General features: G+C 39.4%; 1 protein-coding gene across 1 annotated transcript in view; it reads right to left on the bottom strand.

Moving 5' to 3' along the window:
* MAP7D2 (MAP7 domain containing 2) overlaps positions 1-26290 on the bottom strand; it is a gene marked incomplete at its 5' end in the record, with an annotated part of 33764 nt that extends 7474 nt beyond the window's left edge. The window contains 8 exons of the mRNA XM_010291185.1: positions 259-385; positions 742-974; positions 8390-8517; positions 10409-10533; positions 14907-15017; positions 17055-17153; positions 18085-18199; positions 26127-26290. Coding sequence (XP_010289487.1) covers positions 259-385; positions 742-974; positions 8390-8517; positions 10409-10533; positions 14907-15017; positions 17055-17153; positions 18085-18199; positions 26127-26290 — 1102 coding nt within the window. The remainder of the gene's footprint in view (positions 1-258; positions 386-741; positions 975-8389; positions 8518-10408; positions 10534-14906; positions 15018-17054; positions 17154-18084; positions 18200-26126) is intronic.
* Positions 26291-27653: the final 1363 nt, after the last annotated feature.

Here is a 27653-nt window from a genome sequence, read left to right as displayed (position 1 = left end):
CTGCAGTGTGGACATACCTGAAGCATTTTGATGAGTAATAGTTTATTCAGGCTTCTTAAAGAAGCCAAATTATTATTTTCTAACTTCACTAGTCATAAAGACTGCAAAAGACACTAATGAATAATGGGTCCAGGTTGAAAGAAATTAACACTTACATGTAAGCTTCCACCTTGAATCTGAAACCACCAGAGTTTCAAGAATCTTCAACGATACAGGTTAAATTATTAGGTAATAATTTTCACAAATCAAAAGAGATACCTTTCCTGTTCTTCTCTTTCCTGTCTCTCCCTTTCTTCTTGTTCTTTTTGCAGGCGAGCCTGTCGTCTTTTTTCAGCTAGAATTTTTGAAGCTTCTTCTGCATCAGTTGTTCCTGCCGTGATCTTTCCTGGGAGAAGACGACCGAGCGTAGAAAGTGAGGCAGGGAACTGAGAGTGCCCAGCAGTTCCGCACTCACACAGACACCTTGTATGACACCTTTGCTTTTCAAAAACATACCTCAGCACTTTCAGCAGATAGAATATGGGATAGGTAAAATCCACCACTGGATTTTAGCATTTTCACATCCTCATGAACAAGTGTTTTTCATACATGGGTAACCCTTGTGCAAACTATACATTTTCTAGTTCCAGTATGTACCTTTACACGCTCTCATAAGCCTATGACTTAGCAGCTTCATGAAAAGAACAGTTCATCACTGTTTGAAAGCCTCAGGAGCCCATGACACCTTGCAGTAAGACTCACCTTCACTATTTTCAGTCTTTCCTGCAGAAGGCACATGCTTCTCGGAAGCCACCTGGCCTGCCTCATCAGTGCGTGCTCCTGGGGATTTTTGGTTACTGACATTTTCTTTCTCCTTGTCTGCTTTCTTTTTAGGCGTTTCCTGGTTGAGATTAGAAGTAGCACGATGCTTCACAGGAGAAGCTGGATATTGTTTGGCATTTTTAGGAGACTGAGGATAAGTCTTTGCAACTGTCCTGATGCAGGAAAACAAAAATTAAAACAGGGCGTTCATTATGCAACATGGAATGAAGTTCTGTCTTTACATGTATCATTCTTTCTCGTCCCTGGCTACATACTAACATCAGTTGTTTTCAGCAGTTATCCCTGTTGAAATGCAGGGAATTGCCATGCAAGTGCAGATTACAGAAAATTCTCATTTAAAAAGACCAATAATACTAAGTTGTAGGAAAGAGATATGATATCATGTACTACCCAAACCCAATAATTTTCATAATGGCCATTTCGTAACAATTTTGTCAACATTACTGTATTCAATAGTCCGTCTCAACATTTAAAACAAAGCTATAGCTGCTTTCTCTCTGCAGCAATTATAATGAGTTGCAATGTACTGCTTTCATCTGAATACAGCCTTCTCAAACACGGTCTAACAGTACCTGATTTTCCAAAATAGGACCAATTATTACTATACACCAAGGTAAACTGGGCACCACAAGAAGAGACAGAACTGACCGAAACATTGTGCAGTCAGCTCCACTGTTTCAGTTAGCGCTTTAATCAGCACCAAAACAATAGACTCAAGGCTCAAAACTCAGCCCCTGCAACCTTTCACAGGGATGCACTTGTGGTGGGATGGCAACGCACAGTGGCAGCACAGCCAACGGTTCGTTTGGCTGTTGCATACTTTAGGTGAAATGATAACCTTGAAGTCGGTTCTGGGAAAGCAGAAGAGAAAAGATACTTGATATTCACTGAAAATATGTGCCCATTAAAGAGAACAGATTACGAGGAAACATAAAACTACACACAAACATCATTTATTATTTACGTAACACCAGTAACTAGCACTAAATACTTGTAACATGAAGAAAAGCTGAGCTCTGTGACTAAGTGCCATGGAAGTAAAGAGATTACAATCTCAAAATAATGATTTATGTGAGTCCCATTACAATCCTGTATTAAAGTGAACATTACAGATGTTTTAACCTTCCTCATGGATATGCAATTAGGATATAAATTTATTACCTTTTATCACTTTTTTAATCTACACAATATAGAGTTTCATATACTATGACATGTTTTCTGGACTATACACTCATTCTGGCAGACCACAAGCATGAAAAACACGGACAATGGCTGAAAATTAATGGACTGGAGTGGAAAGATTTGTATAGATGTAGCTATAGGATTGTGTGGACAGAGACTACTATAACCAGAACAGCATTTTCATTACAGAGCAGACAAAAATTAAACATCTTTCAACACCCCTGCCCCTGCAATTCAAGAATTCAGGAGAAGAAAAGGTTATTTTCTACCATATTATGCTGCATGTGAAAGAGGTTGAGACACCAGAGTACAGAGAGCTCATTCAGAGCTGCCCAGTTTGTGAGGAGGAAAAGACTGCAGATTATTGCACCCTGTACTCTCTTATTCCCACTGAAGAGCCATCACAAACTCCAAAAAGCCCCTGAGTTGGTGGAACAGTAGCACTCAACTAAATTTGGAAGTTCAGGTCAGGTACCCTCTGCCTGCAAGGTCAGGAGCTCCTTGTCAGCTCAAGTCCTCGCCCTTGGTCCTTGCCTGAGCTAAGCTGTAGGTGCACCGGTACCCAGCCTCCTAACCTGCTGATCCGGACCTAATGTCCTGGCTTGTCCTTGGACTTGCCTCCTTAAGGCCTTTGCTGGCTATCACTGGACTCTTGGCTGACCCCGGTCATCATCACCAGATCTACTCTGGTCACTTCTTTTGTCTGCTGTGGGACGGGATCCTGTGGGTGAGGTCCTTGTCTGCCTTGCTGCCACCCACGGCTCCTGGCTCACCCTGCCTTGCAGGGCAGCCTGCTCCTGCTGCTCCCTGACAGAAACAGGCTTTGGAAGATGTGGACAGGCAAGTCTGTTTCCAGCTCTTTTAAACAACGGCAATGGGAGAAGCCAATGAGATTGGTTGGTGTTGACCCAATCTGGTTTTAGCATTGTCTTTAGTTTTCTCTTTAGGATATAGAGGGATTCCCAGGCCCTCTTGAAGAGGAAGGCAGAGATGTCAAGGCCCCACCTACATATGTCTGTCTCACATGTGCCTCACCATTACAGTAATTTCCAACTGCATTTCATAAAAACATAATATGTAAATAAAAAACAAACAGTCTTTCTTATGGCTTCTCTGCAACTTTTCTTTAGCTTCTTGCTAATCAGACATTTCTTCAAATCATAGTCTCTTTTTGCTGTCTTTGGTTTACATTTCCAGCTTTACCACACATTCCTTGCAATGCTTTTTATTTAACTTGTTGTGACAGAAGGAGCAAAACAGTCACATAATGAAGGCTGAGTCATTTTCAGTATTAGCACGGAAATAATTGTTCTCTAATAACGACATGACAATCAAATTAAAAAGGTTGGTAGGAAGGAGTCTAGTCATGAAAGCGACCTATCTTGCACTGCATAGGAATTAGAGTAGGCTGGCTGCACAACTTACCTGCTGGACTAGAAACATGTGCTGAATCTATTAGTTAAGTAATGCATCTTTGAACTTTTAGACCTACAGAAATTTTTTCTTACAGCCCTTTGGCCAGAGGAACAAGAAACAAGTATGGCTTATGCTTAGGTTTAAAATTGTTTTATTTTTGCCCAGGGAGAAAAGGAAAGGGATGTAATGAAACCGTGGTAAGAATGTGGGAATGCAGAAGCGTGCCTGATGAGGATCAGAGAATTAAGACAAGAAGTCCCCAAAATCCAAGAAGTGGTAGCATGTTAGTTGTCTGAAAGTTGGCTCTTCTCAGTCACTAGATTTTACAGGGGAATACAGAAGTACAGGAAGCATCTTCCTCCCTCCAGGACGTCTCAGTTTTCTCAGGTAACCGCCCTGTGTTGCCATGGGGGCAGCAGCTTCTAAGAAGCCATTCTCATCATGACACCTACAGGCACTGACAACAACATCTATCATGCCTGAGGATCCACTGGTCCTTAAATTACAATGGCTCTTACTCAATTAAAAGAGGGATAGCAGAGATAGCCCATACTGCAGAAAGGTGTCTCAGGAAGAGTACAAGAGGGGTTCTGACCTTACTTTTGCTAAGCATAGAAAATAAAGTACAGGTACACACAAGTACATTGACACACAAGTCAGAGGTCACATCCAATTTTGTCCATAAACAGCAAGGCAGAGAGCAGCATGCTTTCTTGAAAAGCCAGGTACGTGACAGGTCATCAGTTATGGCAGTTCAGAAGGCTGACTTTAAATCAGAGATCTGCAGCAATGCTAGAGCTGCACTATTTTTTTCCTCCCTATCTCCCTATTAATTGAACAAAAGCGCTGCTGAAACCACACCAAGGACTTGCATGTGCTCAAGTCTGCTTTCTGAGATTGCTCTGATCACAAGCTATTCCTGGGGTTCTGACATTTTTGCTCTGCTATCTGTGATATTTTCTCAAAAGCAGTTTTCTTTCACTCTTAGTTTTGATCTTTTCTAGCCAGAGACAGATACATTTCTCTTTCATATTTCTTCAGAGACTACAAACTCAGCATAGATCTATAGAATAGTTACTTTGATAACTGCATTGTTACAGATATTTTCAAAATCTTGAATTGGCCCATTCTCTAGCTAGCTGCTAAAAAAAAACCCACCTCAAAATAGTCCTGATCCAACATTGTTTTTATCTTTCCAAGGCAAAACAATGATCAAGAGTAGTAAATGTAGGTCACTACAGGACGCAGAAGCTACTTCTGTGAGAAATTCACCACATGCAGACACCTTTCTTATAGGTTGTTTTTAAAACTTTTAGAAGTTTGGGCTTTTTTGTACTACCCCAGGTTCATAGTTCATCGGTATTCTGCAATTTGATTGAGCACGTGCACTTCTGATGTCAAAGTGTCCCCTAATGGCTGCAGTGGAATGACAGCCAAAAGAACCACCAAGTTACAGGTTCAGTTAGTGAAACTGAGTAAAGGACAGTGACGCAGACTGGGAACTGGAAAAGAACCAAGAACCTCCACCCACCAGCAGCGCTGCAGTCCCTCTTCCCTTCCCCCCTGCTCCTTTCTCCTCATACGAGGTAATGCTTTGGCAAAATAACGTAACGCAGAGGCTTGCCAGATCTTTCCGTTTTTATTCACTGGCTTATACTATGGCTTACCTGAAGACACTTAAAACTAAATCCTGCTTCCTTGACTCAGCTGGTTCCCATTGATTTCAAAGGGACTATTTACCCAAAGGCACGTGAAGGACACAGGCTTTATTGCTTTGCCGATCTATAAGATATGACACTTACCTATTCTCTGAGGGATACTGCAAGAATAAACTAATTAAAGTCTAGACCTTTGAAGATGAAGCATCAAAAAATTTTACAAAAAAACCTGATATTATTGATCTTGCAAAAGATCTGAAGAACAGGAGCACTTTACACGATCAGTATCCAATAGCAATTGTAAAAATAAAACATAATTTCTCAATTAGCCCAGCTCTCTAGCCCATTAACTTTCATCTTTGTCAACTGATCCACACTGGATTCAAAGCAATACTTCTGGGTTTCTTTCTTGTGTGAAATTTCTTGATATATTTACTTTTTCAAATATCTTCAAGCTTTAAACCCCTTCCTTGCTTTTAATTATTGCTCCACATATTTTTATTCCCCCCCGCCCCCTTTCTCCTTTTTAGGTCCATATTTGTTCACTCATTTTGTCTTGGATGTTATGTTTTGGGATGATATTTTTTGCTTTCTCAGTAAAATTTGCACCTTCAAACATTGTATTTTTATAATGTAATTACTGCAAACCTATTTTGTCATCAATCACTGTTTCTCTTTAGGTAGAAGCTTTATTGTCTTGTTTGATCCTGTTTCAGTTACTTTACCATGATAAAAAGAGCTTTTTAATTAATAAATAATGAAAAAACATATAAAGACGACAAGGAACTACCACTCACAAACCAAGATGACGACTGTGAAGAACTAATTAACTAGAACAATACCAAGGAAAACTTGACTGTCAAGTCACATACTTTTAAGAAGAAAAATGCATACAGCTAATTATCATCTAAATCACTGGCCATACTTGATTCTTTCCTCAACGGCTTTTGAAGTAAAGGTGCTATGCAGGATCACTATCTACTAACGCTGTACAATATGTATTCTTATTTCTTCCAGGGTATTTTTTTGGCCATATGGTGTATTGGAAGGAGAAGGATTAAACTTGCAAAAGATTTGTCATATTTGCAAGAAGAATGAGTATTTGTTGACATATTTAGCCACATTAGAATTATGCTTGAGTTCCAAAGTTAATTTTAAATGAAAAGATGAGATTATGCAACCTAAAGGAAGGTTCCAAAAGCTTGACTGCTTAAATTTAAGTCCACTGACCATCCGTTGTTATCTGGCATTTGAGTTGTATGAAGAAATGTTTATCTTTATATAATAATATAATATGGTTATCAGGATGCCTTTTTTATTTTGTTTTAAATTTCTGAGGGGAAGCTTCAAGAGTGCTGAAGCAGAACTGCCTTTCTGCAATCGGAAATAAACATGGATTTAAACTCTATTTATCATATCTCTCATAAAGTCAATGAGGGTGTTCTAATTGGGCCATGTTAAGATTAAAAGCTCAGTGATACATTTCTAGCAGTGGTCAGAATCAGATTCTCTTGAGGAAGAGAGGGAGGAAAAAAGAAAGGAAAAAAAAAAAAAGGATAACTACTGTGGCTTGCAATCACAGAGAAGCCTACCAGTAGGCTTCTTAATTCCTCCCCACAGGATCTGCTTCTTCCTCTAAAAACAGTGTTTTATACTCCTTATAGGCATGAAAATATTTTACTATAAGAGGTTCTCATAATTTGCACCTCCAGGAAAAAAGTCTTCATCTCTGCCTAACCTTTTATGGAAATTAGTGCTACAAATTAAGACTGGGCATACTTTTTTTCATGAAGCACTAAACATCTGCTTGTTTCACTAAAGCTTTTTCTTTTCCTCCCAAGATGTCTCTATAATGAGCTATACCAACCTTTTCAATGTCTGTCCATCAAGAATTACTTCACTCTCAGCAATCCATTGCCCACCAATCATTTCGCTTAACTAAGTATGTGTCTTGATATGTCTTTTATACTGGCTGACTGAACTGAAAGATGCATTCAGAACAGGGAATATCAACAACTTACAGAATAATATACATTTATATAGCTCAAACTTTTCTCTGCACATTTTGGAGTGCCACTAGGCAATGATCTGCTCAAAACTGGAATGAAAAAAACCTGATTGTCATTAACATTTCGTATCATTCCATTCTTCACAAAATTTACCTAGCTCAGAATCTGACAACTATATATATATACACACACACACACAAAATATTGAAAGTTTGAGAATTTGTGGCCCTATAATATGAACCAAGAATTGCAATTTCCCAGCTGCATGCAAAGGGATGTCTAAAACAGAATAAATGCCCAGCGTCAGATGGTTTCCTGTACTTTGTCTAATACCGGATTCACATACGAAATCATCCTCTGTTAAAGGACTATGTACTCAGAGCTGAAACACGAAAGGAACACCAGCTAGTTTTTGAAGCAGAAGAAATTTGTCCGGAAGGGGATCATCAAGACTTGTTCAAAATATGTCCAGGTTCAGATTAAATAAATAAATAAAATCAGACAAAAGAAGGTAGTTTTCAAGACAGAAGTGGGACTCATGAACAAGGTCTAGGGGAAAAAAACCCTACCAACTGTGGACCATGACTACTTTAACATACTGCTGCATTTGGGCAGAAGTAACTATCTGAGACTTAATATCCTGTTCTAAGACAGCTGAAGACACATTTGCTTGGCCTTGTGAGTTGCAAGCTGTGGTACAGAGACTACAGTTTTGAGTGTCTGCAAAAGACAACTAAGAAAAGCAACTCAATTGCTAGTAAGCCCAGATATGCTTTAGGTTCACAACTCTGCATGAAAAAAAAAAACAACAAAAGGAAACAAACCCACAGAGGTCTGCAAATAAGCAAAGATTAAACCCGATGGTTTAGATGACACATACTTAAGTATATTTATGGAACCAGATGGTCACGCCAGCAATAGGAAATGCGTATTTTAAATGCTGGAATTTCTAGTTCGTACTCATGTTTGGTGCATTTCTTCACATTAGGCAGAGTTTACTCAAAACCAAATAAAACAAAAGCATGTTTAAAAATAAATGTTAAATAACATTTCACATTAATTATGATACGCACTGTGATAATTTCAAAAGACTCAGAAAAGGCAGAGAAGTGTCTCTAGTGACCACCAACACAGTTTTACATATATTATATCTGTTCACCTACATGTCCCTCCATCTGTATATGTAACTAAAATTAACTACATTTTCTACAACACTTCAAAGGAAATTCCTCAAGAATCTACATCTCCTTCATAGGCAACAAGAAGCTCACACATATTAGACCACTAATAAGAAAGGCATACTTAGGCGTTGCGGGTGATGCAGATCTTCTGGACATGGCAGCAGGAGAATCAGACCTTCTCAGAGGAGATCCCATACCAGATGATGAACCAGGTGTTGTGGGTCGCTTCTCTTTCTTTATCTTCTCAGTCTAGAAGCACAGTTCATTTTAGTTTCCATAATTAGGACCAACATGTAAAAAATACATTTGATAGTTTTATTAGCAAGATGGCAGATAAACAGATTTGTATAACATACATTTAAGGTAAATGTTTTTTAAACACCAGCTCACAACTGAGATGCATATTTATTTATTTTACATAGACATAAAAAACCCCAAGCATGTCTTGCATGAATATAATATTTAATATCTTAATCAATGACACAGACAGTGGGATCAAGTGCAGCCTCAGCAAGTTTGCAGATGACATAAAGCTGAGTGGTGCGGTTGACATGCCTGAGGGACGGGATGCCATCCAGAGGGACCTGGACAAGCTCGAGGAATGGGCCTGTGTGAACCTCATGAGGTTCAACAAGGCCAAGTGCAAGGTCCTGCACCTGGGTTGGGGCAACCCCAGTATCAATACAGGCTGGAAGATGAAGGGATTGAGAGCAACTGTGCCAAGAAGGACTTGGGAGATACTGGTGGATGAAAAGCTGGACATGAGCCAGCAATGTGTGCTCACAGCTCAGGCGGCCATCCATATCCTGGGCTGCATCAAAAGAAGCGTGGCCAGCAGGTCGAGGGAGGGGATTCTGCCCCGCTACTCCACTCTGGTGAGACCCCACCTGGAGTCCTGCGTCCAGCTCTGGAGCCCTCAGCACAGCAAAGACATGGACTTGTTGGAGCAGGTCCAGAGGAGGGCCACAAAAATATCAGAGGTATGGAACACCTCTCCTGTGAGGACAGGCTGAGAGAGTTGGGGTTGTTCAGGCTGGAAAAGAGAAGGCTTCGGGGACACCTTATTACAGCCTTCCAGTAATTAACAGGGGCTTATAAGAAAGACTGGGACAGACTTTTTAGCAGGACCTGTAGCAATAAGACAAGGGGTAACAGTTTTAAACTAAAAGAAGGGAGATTTAGATCATAGACAAGGAAGTAATTTTTAAGGAAGAATTTTTTTTACAGTGAAGGTGGTGAAAGACTGGCCCAGGTTGCCCAGAGAGGTGGTGGATGCCCCATCCCTGGAAACATTCCAGGTCAGGTTGGACGGGGCTCTGAGCAACCTGATCTGGTTGAAGATGTCCCTGCTCACTGCAGGGGGGTTGGACTAGATGGCCTTTGAAGGTCCCTTCCAACCCAAATGATTCTATGATCTCACAGCAATGCTGCTGGATGTTAACACTGTGAATGACACCTAAGGAAGACACTACACAAACCTTTAGCTTCCAGCTTTGCTCCTCTCACTTGCCATCTAATTTAGATGGCATGAATCCCCTTACAAGACACAGGACCTTATGTGGCTTTTACAGGCCTAGCATAAATTTTTTAAAACATGCCTTACATTGTGTAGACTTAGTGCAGGTGAATGACTTGCCTTTGCTTTTCTGGAAACTACAGTGGATCAGTAATGCATCTTTTAAGCACACAGCATTAAAAATGCCCACAGAAAGAGTTAAGCAATGGGAGTAACACAGAGGCATTGTCAATACACTGGGCAAATTTCCGAAATATGTGACACTTGCTAATTAACCAGCAACATGGGATAGTCATACTCAGTAGAGAGATCCTATTTGTCCTCCCCATTCCCAGGCAAGTCCAGAAACATATGCCAGTGCCAGAAGTCTCAGTTCCCTGAAAATAAAGGTGTTGCTGTTCCAAATACCAGTGCTCAGCACTGATTCCCAGGAGGAGGAAGATATTAAAATGCTGCTAAACAGGAGCACAAAAGCAACAGATGCATGCAAGGCTTACTTTCTTACTGCTGTTTCTTACAACAGGGGTAGCACTTTACATTTTATGAAGGGAAAGGGAAAGATAACAACTACCAGAAGCCGTGTCAGTTTATTCAGAAGTGAAATAAAAACAATCGCAAACCCACCTGAGTAACTTCAGCTGCAGCCGCCCCTTTCATGGCATCAGAAGTGGAGGGTGAAGTTGCCTTCTTTCTGTCGGTGCTTCGGGTGGGGGAAGGCTTGTAGGGAGATTTAAGAGGACTAGCTGGTGCTACACGAGGACAGATATGGAATACTAAAGAGTTATAGTACAATAGCAAGAGCAAAAGGGAGCACAGACGGAGGAAGTAAAGGAGAGGAGAAAACAGCATACTTTTACGTTATAATGTTCAAAGGTAGTTTTCAAGGTTTTTTTTGAAAGTATTTCAGAAGATCACATTATATAACACATTCAGCACTGTCCCATGTTTACTAAAAATGCCTCAACTAAAAGCAACGTTTTATAGGATTTTTAATTAAAAAAAAAAAATTTCTACAATATCACTCTCTCACTCATATACCTTCTGAATCACCTGATTACGAGTGTGATTCTTTTCTTTTCTGAAAACTCCAGCTTCCTTTGCACTTGATAAAAAGAGGAATCAAATAACTCTAGTTGGGTGACTTTTGAACAAATACTGCAAAACAGGAAAGGTGACAAAAGAGTAGGGAATTTTATTTTTGTTAAAGCCTAAATATGGCAAAGGTTCCTAAATGCCTTAATGGCTTTTCAAAATAATACTTAACTTAAACCCAAACAAACAAAAACAACCCCAAACCTAAACTAAATGCTGCTGTAGGTATTTCAGTTATTGTTATTTGTGGTAAATGTCAGTTTGAGTGTGACACATGCATTACAGCTTACAGAGCAACTCTTTCTGAGTATTTTTTCTTTATTTGCAATATGAACAGGATTTTTTTTAAATGGCGTATTTTACGCCTGTTCTTGTTCATATTGCCTTCTAAGACGAAACTTCCACATACATATAGAACAATCAACAGAGCATATGCTTTATTAATAGGACAGACACTAATTGTAACCATGTGATAGTGTGTTTCCAGTCTTACTCAGTTGAAGTCAAGAAGAATATTAACTATGGAAAAGCAGTAATTATGCTCAAATATAAAGGAATTCACATTTCCAGTATTTTTTTTTTTACTGGGGGCAGTCCTATAAAATTTCTTATGAAGCCTTTTTGTATGCTATTAAGTTTAACCGGGCCTGTGTATTCTTTGAATGACTTTCCAGCAAATTGGCAAAAGTTAACTGACTATTAAGAAAAATGCTCAGAAACTTAAATGCTGATTAAGGTAAGCATTTTTACTTCAACTGTAAAAAAAAAAAAATTGAATTATACACATCCAATAACAACCATTTGCCTGAATGTCTTGACTCAGAGTGACATTAATAATGCATTGTCCTAGAGAAAGAGTCTTAAATTCAGGCTCCTTACATCTAAACTTATAGAAAATGCAGGAGCAGAGCAATTTTGACCTGAGTATAATGACATGAGGCACAGTATGAGCTCTTGAAAAGGAAGAACCCTGTTCCCTGTTCAGGAAACGACTTCTACGGAGGGAAGTACACCACAAATGGGAGATCTCCCTCAGCCCTTTCGCTCACAATTACTGGCAAAACTGTCAATGGCCACTCTGAGTATTGATGCTGTTTGCAGCCTGTGCTACAGCCTGATTGCCTTGCAAGGAAATGACAGGAGGACGTTGGTTCAGAGAACTATTCCCAGAATCAGCACTCCTGATTCAGCTGAGGGGAAAAAGTATCCTTGCCAGACATGCCAGCATGCTACTTTAAAGATCCTGCGATGAAGAGACAGATGAAGCTGGGAGTTTACAAACAAAACGAGTGGGGAAGGACAAAGAAAGCCCCTATTGATTTCTTCAATATCAAATACAACACAGAAAACAGTATCTGTATGTGGCCCCAGCAATTCACCTCAAAATTTTAAGCAGAATATACTGATCTAATTTCAAGTTGGCTTTTGTTCAGTCTTCACAGTAGTTGATCCCTGAGCAGTAAGTAAACGGGATTTTTTCATGGGCCAAGTACTGTACAACATCATTTCTGCTTCCAACAGCTGCTGCTTTTAATGTAGAGACAAGGGAAGTAATTTCCAAGCCATTCAATACCAATGTCCCTACACACTGTAACAAAGAAGTAACGCACAAAGGAAAGTAGGCTTACTCTGTAATTAATTTTTATGTAGCTTTGTATTAAAAGCACAGATGCAGGACCTGAGCCTATTTCAACCAGGCCATATAAAAATTCTGACCATAAAGATGATCAGTCTTATACTGATCTACCAGTTTTATCTGGTCTAACCAGTTTTATAATGAAAAAAAGTTTCCTTTTGCAGACAGGCATTTTGGTGTGGGGTTTGGCTTTTTTTTGCGTGTTTAATAAAAATAATAAAAGCTGTTAGACTTCTGTCCTTTTTTCAGCAAACACTATGACCAGGTATAGCTTTATAAGCAGGACTTGCCTAAGTATTAGCAGGACTGGAAGCATTAGTGTTGTAGATGTTTGCAAAATAAGGGTTTTGTTAGACTGCCATTTACAGATAGGAACTGTAACTATCATCCCTAATTTTTAGTTTCTTAAAGATCAGCAATTTCTGGAACTGACACCTTCCGGTCAGTGTCTCTGTTTTTCCCTCTAAAGTTTTTCCCTCTAAGTATACACACCCCCCTGTATACATATAACTACACATATAATCACACAGTTAAAGGCAAGACATAATTTAACAGCAAAGAACTGAAACCCTCGCAAAAATAATTAAGGCTCAAATGGTGCACTGGGATTTTTGTCCTACATACTATTCGGGTATGAAAGGGGATGACATTAATTTACTAAATAAAGCCTCTGAGAGGTGTCACACACTGGTCTAAAAAAACCATGTTTCCTAAACGAATATATTCAGTTTTCCATTGGCTTAGGTTTTGGTGATTTTGTTAATTATTTTTTTTTAAATATTTTCTTTTTAAAAAGAAGACATTCAGAACAAGATGATGCGTTTTTCAAGCTTTTAAATACACTGCTATTACGAACAACTTAGGTCATCGCTGATTTTGTACTATCATGTAAATTGTCATTTGGCTCACAGCACTCCATTTCTTTCAGCAACTACTCAAATGCAACCAAAAATGTACCTTAACGTTTCCAAGTGAGTAATTCACATTTTTACCTGGATTATTGTACTGCTCAGAAAGCATTAATGTACTTCTGCTTCTGGCTAAAGATGACTGTGTGGGAGTCAGCAGTCGAGAAACAATAAAATTTTCCATTGGACTAAGATGCATGCGGTGAGCTGAAGGATGGGAGCAAATAAAATAAAATTTAAAATGCAAAGAAATAAAACTGTTACATAAAAATAACTGAAACAAAACAATGAAATGATTACATGAAATTAAAAAAACATGAAGTGTTTGAGATTTAAAATATTCAAAGATAATTTTCATTCCTTTTGAAAAAAGATTTCTAGTTTCCCCATCATTTTGAATTATTTTCCCACGTGTACAATAAATATAGTAAGGTTAAGACCGTGTTGCATTTTGTTCTTACACACAGGCATGTTCCATTCTCCAAAATGGTTGCTTTCATGACTCAGCATGAACAAGGTTTGCCTTTTTCCCCCAGTAGAAAAGGTGAAACATTTGGTGTAACGGCACAGCTACTCACTAGCAAGCCAACCATACTGGGACTGCATTTAAAATTTGCAGTCTCATCCCATTATATAAGTCTTATTTATACAACATGCCTGCATCCCTTCCTACTCCATAAATATAAGCATCAACTATCTAAGAAAGATATTTATAGATGTTTTTATTACTTGCATGTATATAGCCATCTATCATAATAACCTCAAAGTTGTTGATGAGTTTTAATTAAGCAATTCAGAAATGAAAGTAAATTTACCTTCTCTTTTCATTCTAGAAATAAGCCTTCATTGTCACTTATTTCAGTCAATATTTTTTTTTCTCATTAAAGAAAAAGAGGGGGGAAAAGGAAGAGAGACTCAAAACAAACCGAAAAAATCCAAAGAGTTTACAGTGGGGTAAACCCTTCAGTCCTCTCTGTAGCGTTTAGTAACCCCTAATCCTGCAAGATGATCATCTTTTGCTGAGCCTCTGATGGCTCAGGGTTTCTACAACTCTGGTCACCAGACTGAAGTGTCCCAGGTGGCTCACTGGACATACTTCTGCCCACGGTACATCCCATGTCTATTGTTGAGCCACATGTTTGGTTCGCTTGTTTTTCATTATTTGGCTAGAAGATCACAAGCTGTACACTTACGGGAAACTGCTGCAGCCCAGCATATACTTACAACCCTGTTCGCTGGAGTATCAAAAATTAAAAAAGAATCTATAAAAAAGCCCACAGCGTTTGTGGCTGGCCTAGGATCTCCAGCGCGGCAGCACAGTCTTGGGACAGGCTGCAGAACTATTTTATTGTACTGACTTACAACCCCCCAAAAGTTTGAGTTCTTTTGAGTAACAGACATAAGCGCGTAACATAGCTATATGGACAAGAAGTGCTTTAAGCAGAAGGAGAGTTTACGCTGGTAGGAGACCAGCATATTCACTTGCCTCTGTCGGGGGAATGTGTTATTGCCGCTGTGGAGGAGGAGAGGCGCTTACTGATTGGCGATTCCATTTGCTTTGGCAGATTCATTGTAGAAGCTGAAAGTTTGTCACATGCTGCAGAGAGACGCATTGAAGATATTTGTATTCACATCACACTGTTGATAAGCTCCCAAAATTAACCTCGCGTTTGCACTCCTTGCCCTGGCCACTGATCATAGCATTAAGGCATGAGATAAGCTCTTTCCGACTGCTGGAGGACCACTATTTTATAAGACATGCTTTGGGATGCAACTTTTCTGCTTGTGAAGTCAACATTTCACTTTTACGGTAGCCTATCTTTTGTACTGCCACAGGCAAATAATTATGTATCAGATCTGAATGAGTCAAGCCATTCTGATACAAGATATTCAATACCAGCACAAGCAGAAAGTTACCTAAAGAAAATGGACTGTACATATGACAACTCTGAAGTCCTCACCTCCATCCCCCCTCCCTCTACTTTCAATGAGGAAGAACTGGAGTAGACATCAAGTATTATCCTAACACAAAAATGAAATAATCAACATTTGTGCGTTTGCACGATGAGAACTGTTTCAATGACTGATTTGGCATTAGCCATTTGGCTTTATCTTTTTGTGCTTGAGAATATTTTAAAAAAAGAATTAAAAAAAAGAAGTTTTTTGGTACTACCTCAAGTGCTTTCGTTTTTGTTTGTTGTTTCTTCCAAAATACTGTTTGACAAAGTCTGTTTGAGCAAATACCTATTTCCTACTTTGCCATTTTTTCAACAGAATGACAGGAGAACATTATTCGTGTATTACTACAGTGTACTACTATATGATGATCACGGCATGATGCTCAAAAACTAAAAGTATAGATGCTTTGTTCCTTAAATTTGAATTTTCTTTCTTTCAAAACCAAAAATACTTTTGGCTAAAGACATATATATGGCCCTAATTCTGCAGCCCCTAAGTTACCACATTCCCTATTACATCCATCGAAACATAGCCTCACTGGGGTCTGCAACGTCTGCCTCCACCTATCACAGTAAACAATACAATTCTCTATGTTTGTGTTTTTAAAAAAGCAGGTACAATGCTGGTATGCTACAAAACATCAAAACATTGCAGCCTGTGCTACAGGCTGTTGCACATCAAAATCTCTCTGTACATGAACAACAATTAGTAAAAAAATTTGAATCTGTTTGCACAGAAATAAAAGTTCTGTGAGACCCTGGCCAGGACAAAATTTACTGAGCATTCTGCAGGAGTAATATTCAAGCCTAGCTCCTCCTCTTGGGGGAGAGAAGGAACTACTTCCTAAAAGAGCAGGCTGCATTGCATTTTCAAAATGCCAAGCACATCTGCAATCAAAATTATAAATCCTGTACTCAATCCGTTCTTAATTTTGGAGCACTCATCTACTTCACAGTCCTTTTATGATTAAAAAATAGAGCATTATTATTATTATTACTATTATTATTACTATTATTATTATTATTATTGTCATCATTATTATTATTACTACTACTACTACTACTACTGAGAAAAACAAAACACGATTGCCTAAACAAAGTCAGCTACTTGAGTTTGTTACAAATGGCAGCTTGGCCAAAATCCACTTCAGGAGGCTGAAAATAGAGCATTGTCTGTTTATACCAAATTTTCTTGTTTTACTGTAAAATATTGCCGAAAAAGGCCCTTGAGACGGAAGATGACCGTTTTGATGAAACATTATCTCCATAACACATTTTCTCTTACTGTGCAACTGAAATTTTTTCTTCAACAGCACCTGCACATGTCCATTAGAACTGTCAAATATACGTGTAATTATATTTACACACACATACAAACACAGAGCACCCACAAAATTAACAGAGATGATAATCTGAGAGCTAGAAGTCTATAGTTAGTGAGAAAACCATGAAATGCCTCTACTGTGCTGGAATGTGAGGCATGCACTGCTCCACCATGGCAAAATTAAAAGGAAATTAAAAAGACATTTGGTCTACATCACTAAGGGTAATGCCGTAGAGTACCAGACTGAAATAATAAGAAAACAGTGGTTAGGAAGGACAAGATCAGTGGATGGGTTACAGTGATTAGAACAGTTATAAACAAGACACAATGGTACTGTGATTCTCTGAAATACCATTGAAGGAATCAGCAGGAGCAGTAGAGGTCACAGGGTCTGGAGGAAGGGTGTTGGCAGCTAAACCTAGAACAGGGGGTGGGGTATTTTCTGATTCACCTACACAGCAGAGAAATCAGAGCAAAAAGAGGTGAAAGAAATTACTGAATAAGTTGGGGGAGCTGGAATTAAGCATAAACTGCATCACTAAGACAAACCGGTTTCCTTCTCAAAGTATAAAAGAATTCTTTTATTATCACATATATTTAATTTCCTGGCTTTTCTGATGGCATTCCGGGAAAAACTATGATGTGAAACAGTTTGCCTTTTTAGAGTTAAGTATATTTACACATTGCTTAAAAGAGAGTAACCGCTATATTTCATCATCACCCAAACATGGATATTTTTCCCCATAACATCAGTTTATTCAAACCTGACAGATTTAAATAAATTATATGATTTACAAGAGAAAACATGCATATTTTTTAAATACAAAAGCAGGACATGACTGATTATGTAATAAAAATAATTTGTTCTGAAGCCAAAAAAAAAAAAAAAAGCAGCAACAAAAAGTATGTGGGGGAAAAAAATCAAACTATTTTAAACTGCACATGCTGCATAGTCATCTAGAAATTCCCATCAGGTTTTTAGAAGTACCAACAAAAACAGGTCATCTTTTGCAAGGCTTAGACAGCACTCAGTCCTTTGGTGAATATTAAATTTGCTAACTGTGCGCATGGGAAGACAATGCGGGGGAAGAGAATAAAGGAGAGAGAGCAGAAATTTTAATTTTAGCATTTAGCATCCTCCAAAGAGATTCTGGTTACTCTATTAAAATTATCTGCATTCCTAAAGTTAGGAATGACCTTTCTCCCCAGAAGGTATTAGAGAGAGGAAGCCTGGCAAGCAGTTACAAAGCATCTATTCACGCCCCAGGGCAGTAGCCCGTACAGTACCACCCTAACTATAAAATGCATCATCCTTACTATCTCCACAGCCTCATGCATTTTGCACTTCAAGATCTGCAATGCAGGCAGCCTGTTTCACTTACCGTCTCTCCCTCCTGAGCCTGCAGCCAGTGCTCCTCCCCACGACCATCGCTTCTGCTTCTGTTCCAGCTGCTGGCTGCGTTCAAGGGACCTACGCATCATGGCTTCTAAACGTTCCTGGTTATATTGGTACAAAAAGAGGAACGAAATCTGAATCAGTTCTTTGGGGGCTTTCTTTTTTCCTCCTTCTTGAAACCATGCTAAAAATACACAGATCCCCTGTTGCTCCACACAAGATGATTACAGGAGCTTGTTTGCAGTAAAAGAAAAAGGACTGAATAAAGAAGGTATCAGCATGCTACCTACCTCCAGATACGTGTATCCTTTGTCTGCAAGCCACTGAGGTCACTACAGAGGCCTAAGTAAATAACACAGGTTGCATCACTGCTTAGCATCTGCTCCTGCTGGTGAGGCTGCTGCTGTGCTCTGGACTTAATTTGTGTAAGAATAATGCTCGACAAGCATTAACTCCTTCTTGTCTATGCAGACCTCAGGATTTTCTTCCACCCCTTTCTGAGCACAGCTAAATTGCTGCAATGCCAGTGGCTCCTCCTAGCCACGCAGATAAATGATCACTTCAAACCCAAAGTAGGTTACTTTGCAGGATGCCCAATTTATTTATTTATTTTTACAAAAAGCCCTCCTTTCTTCCACTACGTTCTTTACAGTCTAGGCATTTAAGAGCTTTTGATTTTTTTTCCTCCCCTGTGTATTTTTTTAGTGCAATCCCAGATCGTGCTGTTCTGAGATTTATTTTTCTTTTCCCCTCCACCCCTCCATTCTTCTCCATGGCTTGATGAGTTAGAATTTTCAGATGGGGAAGAACAAGAAGGAGATTTCTCTCCCTCCCCAAATCCTGTTCTATACCTTTAACTTACAGCTCCCTATGGTCATCTTACTCCCTCACCACCATCTCCTAACTCTCAAAGACCTGCACTCAGCTTTGTTCCCACCTCCTCCCTCTGCTAGTTCCTCAGTGGTTTACTGTTGTAGCAATGATCTCTGCACCTTTTCTTCTCCTCCTTCCAAGCAGATAAAACCTGTTTCTCCCCTACTCACTGTTCCATCATCTACCACCCTCTTTCCTTCCTCCTCCCAGTACTGCATTTGTATCTGGCAACCTCTTCACTTTCACATTTCAGCAGCCAAACCCCTACTGGGAAAGATAAGCCTACTCTTGCTGCCTCCAACTCCTGCCCCAATGGTTTTTAGCCCTTTGATCCCATTAGTATTTTTGGTCCTATTACTTATTATCTTTGCTATGCCCTTCTGGTCTAGTATAAAACGCCTACTCTATCCATTCCACACCCTTGATCCTGCAGGTTTCTGTGCTTACACCATATCCCCTTTGATTTCTATCAATCCCCTGCTCTGCCCCCAGTATCTTTTAGTAGCTCAGATCAACTGCGCAGAAAACCTCTCCTGCATCTCTTGGCCAGATTACTTTCTCTCACTGATTCATGACTTTGGTCTAGGCTTCCTATTCCCCCTCCCTCAGATATCTTACCACAAGATTTCAGTCTTTGTTCAAGCACGTCTCCTTCAGTCTCTGCACTGATGTTGAGCCTGTTGCCTCTGATGGAGCTCCTTCAGCAGATCAGACCCTAACATCAGGCACCTCCAGTAACTACCATGCCTGGAACTTCTATGCACGTACCTGTAAACTTCGTGTTACCTTGCTGGAGTGCTCTCTGTGGTCGCCAGCTTTCTACAATGCCAGATGCCCTCTCATCATCTGCTGGTTGTCCGCAATGTACTTTTGTCTCTTCCATGTCTTTGAACAGTCTCTCTACTACCATGACTTCCAGTAATTTATTTCTGATCTCATTTTTTCCACCTCATCCAACCCTGCTACCAATTATCCATCAATTTCAACAGCGAGCCACTACCTTTTGTCTTTAAGCTCTCTTCTCTTCATTTTATTACAAATCACTTGGACCATAAATAATTCCATTATATTACCCTGTATACAAAGAGTGAAAAAAGGCAAATCTCGCATACCCTTTCTATCATTCTCAGCTCTCCTGTCCCCGTTACCTTTCAGCCAGGTGACCCGCCCTATTACAATTTCTGCTGCCACCTCCAGGAAGACGATCTTTGGTCATGTGTTTTGAGCTCTCACTTCAGTTTTGTCTCTCTTATATGTCTTTAGCTCACGGTCTATCAGGTAACATCATTCAAAGACCACTGAAAGCAGGAAGCTGCTTCCCTGCCCTCCCCGCCTCTTTATTCCCCGCTTCCATCTAGTCAGTGCCATCAGTGTCCAGGCAGGCACGCAAATGCTCTCTGCCTCTTTCCTCCTCCCTTTTCTCCCTACAGAGCAAACGCACAAAGCATCACAAGCTCAAGCACAGCCTCTTCTGCAACAGCACAGAAAAACCCCACAGTTTTCAATACCCTACCACTTCTTGGCTGTACTTTGGGTGTGAAAAGAAAGCAATCCTCCAGTCCCTGGAAGCCAAAGTCACTCCCCTCTGATTTAATTTGCTGCAGTCTGTCTCTTACTACTTGATGATGCAATTTTCACATTTAAAACCTGTGTGTGCTGGCTTTGCATTTCAGTTTCACACTTTTTGCTTTTAACTTCCCACATCCCAACATTAATTTAATTCTATTTGAGTCTCTTTTCCGTACTTACGCTTTCCAAACCTCACCTCCTATTTCATCACCAGTTCTTCTCTGCAGTCTGCTTTTTATTATTTTTTTCTATTATGTATCTTGCCCCAATATACCTTTCTACCCACACTCTTTACAAAGGAAAATCACCCTCCCATTTCTTTCTCATTGAAGCATACACTTATTCAGAATCTTTCTTTCCATATCTAATGAATATTGTTATACATTAATAAAAAAGATAAGATGAAAGCAGTCAAGCTTCAATTATCTGGGTGATTTATGTTTGGGTTTTTTGTTTTTGGTTTTTTTTTTTTTTTTTAATGCTGCTTGGAGCAAGGATGAGCAATATTCTCTAGTTTGCAAACCACAGAATACACTTATACCACCTACTATGAAAGTGCTGTTTTAAGAATAAAATGCCTGATGAAATAGATAAAAGAAATTAAATGATTTTTCATACATATTTGAAAGCCCATGCTACCTACAATCTGAGGTTGAAATCTTCAATTACACGATGTGGAGAGGGTCATTCATTTTCATTTGCAAAGAGCCTTTCATTAAAGCACTATAGAACATAATTATTAAATCTCATGAAACCCTGCAGATATAGCTGAAATAAAGAACAATATGAAGACCATTTTTAACAAGGAAAGGATACTTATTAAAAAAACATTTTAAGTTAGCACAAAACTAAAAAGCCAAAGAAAACAGTAAGACACATGGAAGCATAGCATAAACAACTCATACACTAATAATTCGGTCTGTGATGAAAACTAAAGAAGACAAAGCATTCCTTCATCTGCACACAATACGCAAAATCCTTCTTGTCTATGTTATAGATGAAGTACCTTCTTAAGAACCTATGTGATCCTCATTTGGGAACTCTTAACAGCTATAGATTGAGGAAATAATCTCCACACTAAATATATAGTGAGCTTTCAGAAAAAAATATAATGTACAAGCTTTGCATGTAGGTTAAATTAAGAATGATAAATCCATAAGAAGAGAGCCATCTACTGCTAGTATCGAAAATATGCATGTTACTTTCCAATATCCATAGTTATTCATACAGGTTTTCCTCAGACTAAGCAACAGAACAAATGTTTGCACTGTCTGAATTTAAAAAAAGAAAAAAAAACAAACCCAAAAACCAATAGTGAGAATGCAAGTAATTTGACTGAAGTACTTTCCTTGTCTCTATGTAAAACACAACACAGATGTGAAAACAAGGAAAAAATTAATTTTACAAATTTACAATTTTAAAATAATTTATGCAAACAAATTCTAAAACAATCTACCCTACACCTACAATACAAACATCTAAAAGAGCCCAAAACCCCTTTTCCTCTTCACTTTATATATTCATCAGCACTGCAAGTAGCTCACAGTTTCCTGATTTTATCAGTTGGCTTCGTCTTTTGAGTAGCTCTTCCACATAGCACCAAGAGAGCTCTGTTATTTTCCATTTAAAGAATGCATTAAAAAGCAATACAGTATTTTTAAATTTAACTACCCTCCTGAATAGAATTAATTTCTACTCTTAACCAATTACAATTACGGGTGTGGAGAAAGGGAAAATTTATTAAGGGTGTGTGCAAAGAACAACATAGGACAAATGCAGGCCCTGTGCTAAGGTACATGGGGAGCTGCAGCAGCAAGTAATGGCAAGGGGGGGAGCAGAGGACAGCCGGTGTCGTAATGAGGACTAAACTTGTCTCATGTCCACCACACAGCGAATTGAGAGACTGCTTGCATAGCAATCTCAAAGTTGGCAGCAAAATTTTTGTATTACTCGTGCAACTGAACTCCACTCACTATATGAATTGCCAAAACATGTTTGGAAGCATTTATTGTTTTCATATATTATGATTCAAAAAGTAATTAACTTTGAATTATAATATAGTAATTAATGCTAAAACATCTGGAGAGTTTTTCACTCTCTTGTGTTTAAGAGCATACTTTTCACAAATGTAACAAATAGTGCATGTGCACCAAAACAATCTCTCCAATGCTGCAGGATATTCTTGTCCATTTAGCAGCTGTTACATCAATCTTCCAAGTCTGAGTGCTGGATTAGATTTGATGCTGTCTACCAGTAGCGGTTCATTTAGATGTTATTATATTGGTAGGATCAGTACTAATTTTATCAATTTCCTTTTAAAAAAAATCTGACGGTTTTATATAAAGTGGATATTTGACTAGATGGATGTTATCACCCTTATTTGCACTAGTATTCTTGACATGGCCCATACAAGTGATGCTCATATTGTGTTACGAAATGCAAGAACAGAAGAACACAGCTTCTACAGAGACTTCCCAGTACCCTGTGTACAGCTAGATGTTTATTTGCAAAGTATTTACAAGTCACATGTAAGTTCAAGACAGGGAAAGTGAAAAAATTATTCTACCTGAACAAGGACTAGTTTTGCTTTTATCCAGTCCCAAAGCCACTGGCTACTTACTGTTAAAAGCAACTCTTTAACAGCTTCTGTTGAACACCACCACACTTTCCTTAAGGGTCCTTTTACTAAAGGAAGTGGGCAGCTTTAAAAGTAATATGGAGGAAAGGGCAGTGCTACTAAAACCTCTACAGATAAGAAATGTGCAGTCAATGCACACAGGATGATTTTCAGACATGTTTATTTGGTTCCTGTCTGAGGAACTGGACACACTTTCACTGTGCTCTACAATGAGCTCCAGCTGTCCCAGAGAACTCTGCCACACCACCTCTATGCCCATCAACACAGACTTTAAAACCACCATCTCCCTTCCCACTGTAGAAGGGAAAAAGTAAGTAAAATAAATCAAACTTCAGCCATCTCCTCTTTGAGGAGTCCTTTTCATGCAAAACAGCCAAGCAGAGGATGCTCCAATGTAGGAAGCCAACAAGTCCCCACAGTTTATTAAGAGCCATTCATCTCTCTCAAACTTCCACAGATTCAATAACAGCATTTTCTAGAGAGAGATTTATATAACCTGTTCCGATCAGAAATATGCACTGCCTTATGCTATGCTAAAAAGCAAGGAAAAAAAGACTTAAGGAAGATATAAAGGACAACCACTAAGGCAGAGAGCAAGGAAGAAAATCCCTCTACTTGGCACTTCAGACACCTGACGAGCAGGTAAAATGGGTGTTCCAGTCCCCACCCAGTGTAAACCAGTGCTAAAAGGAGAAACACTGAGAACATGCTGCAGTATATTGGCTCACTGGCCAGGGCACAACCCCTCCCACAGGTGTGGGAAATACTGGTTCAAAGTTCTTCCAGTAAAGAAGGCCTCAAATGTCCAGAATGACTCACAAGCAGCAAGGAACTTGTAATGTCCAGGGAGTTGTAACTTCATCACCATCCTTACTCACACCTCCACTAGTACTACGTGTACAGGGTTTGAGGTTTCTCATCAGAAAAGCTGGGGTGTTGGGATTTGGCAGATCCTTCAGTAGAATTCAAGTAGAATTTGAGAAACGAGGGAATGACAAGTAACTGTGAAGAGAAGCCAGGAGGTGGTGGTTGTCTCTTCTCCCCAATTTCCTTCTTCCCTCATCCTCCCCTGTTCTACAGATTATTCTCCTATGTACCCGCCCCTCTTGCAGAGGCTCCTGGATTATTCCTCCCACCAGGTCTACTGCAGCCCCAAACAAACAAGCATTCTCTCCTGTCCTCCTGCCCCCATAGCCTTCCCTCAGGTTCCTCAACCTGGAGGAGAGGGGAGGGAGGAAAGGAAAGAGAAAGGAGCCAGGCCTGGGCTGGCTTGGGAGCCTTGGCTCCCCAAAGTCTTTAGTCAGTTTAAGCTTGAAGGACCAGCTCAGTGAGCAGAGGTAAGAGTAGTATTCATATTATGACCAAACACTTGGAAGCAGCAAGCCTTTCTCTCGATGCTAGAGAAGTCTCCCATCACATGTATGGGGTGTTGGGGAGCTGCAATAGCCTTGCCGATGCCTGGGAGAAACATCACGAAACATCTCTTCTTAAGTCCATCTCTGGACAAGTGCAGGAGGCCATTACAGGAGACTGGGTCCCCAACGAACAGACCTTTGGGTCTGACCTGGCACAGTCTCTCTTATGTCTGACAACCCTGCCCCAATTTCTCCAGTACAGGCAAACCATACAGGCAGGGAAAGCAGGCAGTTGCTCACTCTTCCCACATCTCCTCTTCCTCTCCCTGCCCTGCTCTGGTGCAAATTTTGATGGCAGGGTTTTGAAATTTTTTGTACTTACCACTTCCCCTTACAACCTCCATAAAGGGGACCAATTTTGCTTAGGTACAAAAGGTTATTACAGTGAGAAATACCAGGGAAGAAGCACATCAGGTCAATGATGTTACAACAGAAGGAGAAAGATCTCCTACCCATTGTTTCTTGGTTTTGCTATTTTTCTTACCAAAATTTGAAACAAACAACATGACAAAGTATTTTAAAATTAATTATCAGCTATTATGCAGAAATCACAATCAGTATGTTATGTTACAGTTGAAAGAGGAATGGCAGGATATAATCTTCTCTTCAGGTTAAAGTGAAAAATCAAACAATAAAAAAATTTCAATGGACAGCAGTATGTTATTCTGATCCCACGCAGCAGTGTTTTACCTCTTTTGCAAAGATATCTTGATCAAAAGATGGGGGGCAGAAAAGGAAGGTTAATAACTGCAGGTTTCTAGAGCCTTTTTATCTAGGAACTAGGGAAATATCTTCTTTTGGCTTTTTCTTTTTCTTTTTTAAACCACTGCCCCCTTCCCTTTTCCAAAAATCATTTAATTCTTTATCAGTTGCAGTAGCAGTGCTAGTGTTTTCTACAGAACGTCATGCAGAGAGAGACACATACACACACTGCATTCAGAGATCTGCATCAGAAATTGGACTCTCTAGAGCAAAAAAGAACCTTAAATGTTCTCAACAGGGAGAATAGGAGAGAGGAGGGGTATAAAGATGCTTCAAAAGATATGTGATAAATTCTGCTCTGTGCTAAAATTTTAAAACAGCCCAGAATATCCACTGCTTTAAGAACTTCTGATTTTATGAGGAAAACAAAACATTTTCATAAACATTTGTTCAGTTTCACAGACAGTAAACAAAACAGTAAGAAAAATCTTGCCATTTTATGGAAACACTCATCTTTAAATGCTACCTTCTGGAAAGCTGGTGCTTTATCATCTGACAGTCAGAGTCCCGGATACGTGAGCCTAAGTAGATGACTATTCGGTGAGATCAGACAAAAATCAAGAGACAAAAAAGCTCTGAAAAATGTTTTTGATATATGAGCAGTAGTAGAGTATTTATAGCTGTGGTGATGTGCGGTTGCAGTTCCCAAAGTAATGCCCACGTGTCTCTGGGCCAAAAAAAGCAATCAACCTCTAATGCATGTCAATATTCAGCTATGTGTAATGCTACCATACAGAGTTGCTCTGCTGTACATCTCCCAGTGGACCTTACCTCCTCCTCTTTAAGCTTTTGTCTCCGTTTTTCTTCAACAGCTGCTCTCTTCTGCTCTTCTCTCTGCCTCTGTTCCTCCAGTCTTCTCCATCGCTCCTCCATTTGCTTTTCATATTGAAGTTTTGCTCTTCTCTCCTTCTCCAGTATCTGCTGTTCCCTAGCAGCTTAGGCAGAGAAAAAGGTGCATTTTACTTCATGCAAATTTTCCTCCTGCTTTAAAATTATTTGATAACATGACACAAGAGATTAAAACAACAAATACAAGTACACAAGCTTTTAGTCCACCAAGATAAAAAATATAGTGTGCAGAAGTGCTGAAACGATTAGTATATCTAAGTGATTTGCTCAATAAATAAATAGGGAAGCCCTTTGTACACAAGGTGACAGTTTGTGCCCCTTACCTATGTAAAAACAGTGTACAGAATAGTTAACAACTCTTTTTTGTATATGCTTCAAATACCCCTGTAGCTTAAAGCCAGATTTTTTTTTTTTCAGACATAACAAAATGTTCCCAGTAGCTTTTAAAGTGAATTTTAAAGTGAATCAGTTACACACATTGAAGCAAAAGCCCTTGGAATTTCTTTAAAACTGTGCTTCTCATTATGGGGCTGCCTTCAAAATACATACATGAAAACAACATACACTAAATTTTCTACAAAGCTTTGAAAATTCACCATTCTGTTCGTAATGTGGTGCTACATCATTATCCATATTATTTTGCCTCTTTGCATGGAAAAAAAATTACTTCTGTTATTGAGGGTTTGCCCAGTGGTTTGTTCCAGCTGGAGTCAATCTTCTTCTTGAAATATTAGCTTCTTGTTACAGACATTCGGACTGCAACATTACATATAGGACTGTTGCTTCAGGTTTACATAGGATAACAGGTAGCAGAAGTTAAAGTGACAAATCATGAGGAAAAATCCACTTCTCATGCAAGTGTATTCCACAAAAAGGCAGGAGGAGTTCAGTAAGCATGCCTACATACACACAAGCCTGTGATGTCACATACCAACACATATACAGCCGATATCAAAGGAATATTCTCACAGTTGCCAGGCTAAGAATTTGAAAGTTAGGGAAAGCCAGAATTAACACTGTTTATACAAGAGCTAGTCCTTCATTCTGCTCACCTATTCAGCCTCGCTCGGCTTTTTTCAGTTCCTGTTTCCTTGTACAGGAAATTTTCACCCTTCTAAATTCTCTCTCAGTACCTTCCCATCAGATCTAGGCGCTTGCCCAGCCATCTCAATTCCCTCTTCTCAGATCAGCCTTTTTCCCTGCACGTCCTGCCTCCAGGCTCTTTAACTATAGCCATGACCTTCAGTCCTCCTTAGCTCCTCTCCACCCTCAAACCCTTGGCTTAAAGACAGAGGCCCTTCAACACCAGATCCTTTTTCAACAGTTGCATTTCTTTCCCTTGAATACTGGATTCTCCTAAAATACTTCTTTCTCACATCCAACCTGCTTTATCTTACTCTTGTTAGAAATGCAGTTGATTTTGTCTTCCCCTTTTGCCTTATGGGAATT

Source organism: Phaethon lepturus, unplaced genomic scaffold, assembly GCF_000687285.1.
Source record: "Phaethon lepturus isolate BGI_N335 unplaced genomic scaffold, ASM68728v1 scaffold5277, whole genome shotgun sequence".
Lineage (NCBI taxonomy): Eukaryota > Metazoa > Chordata > Aves > Phaethontiformes > Phaethontidae > Phaethon > Phaethon lepturus.
This window is presented reverse-complemented; position numbering and strand designations above follow the sequence as displayed.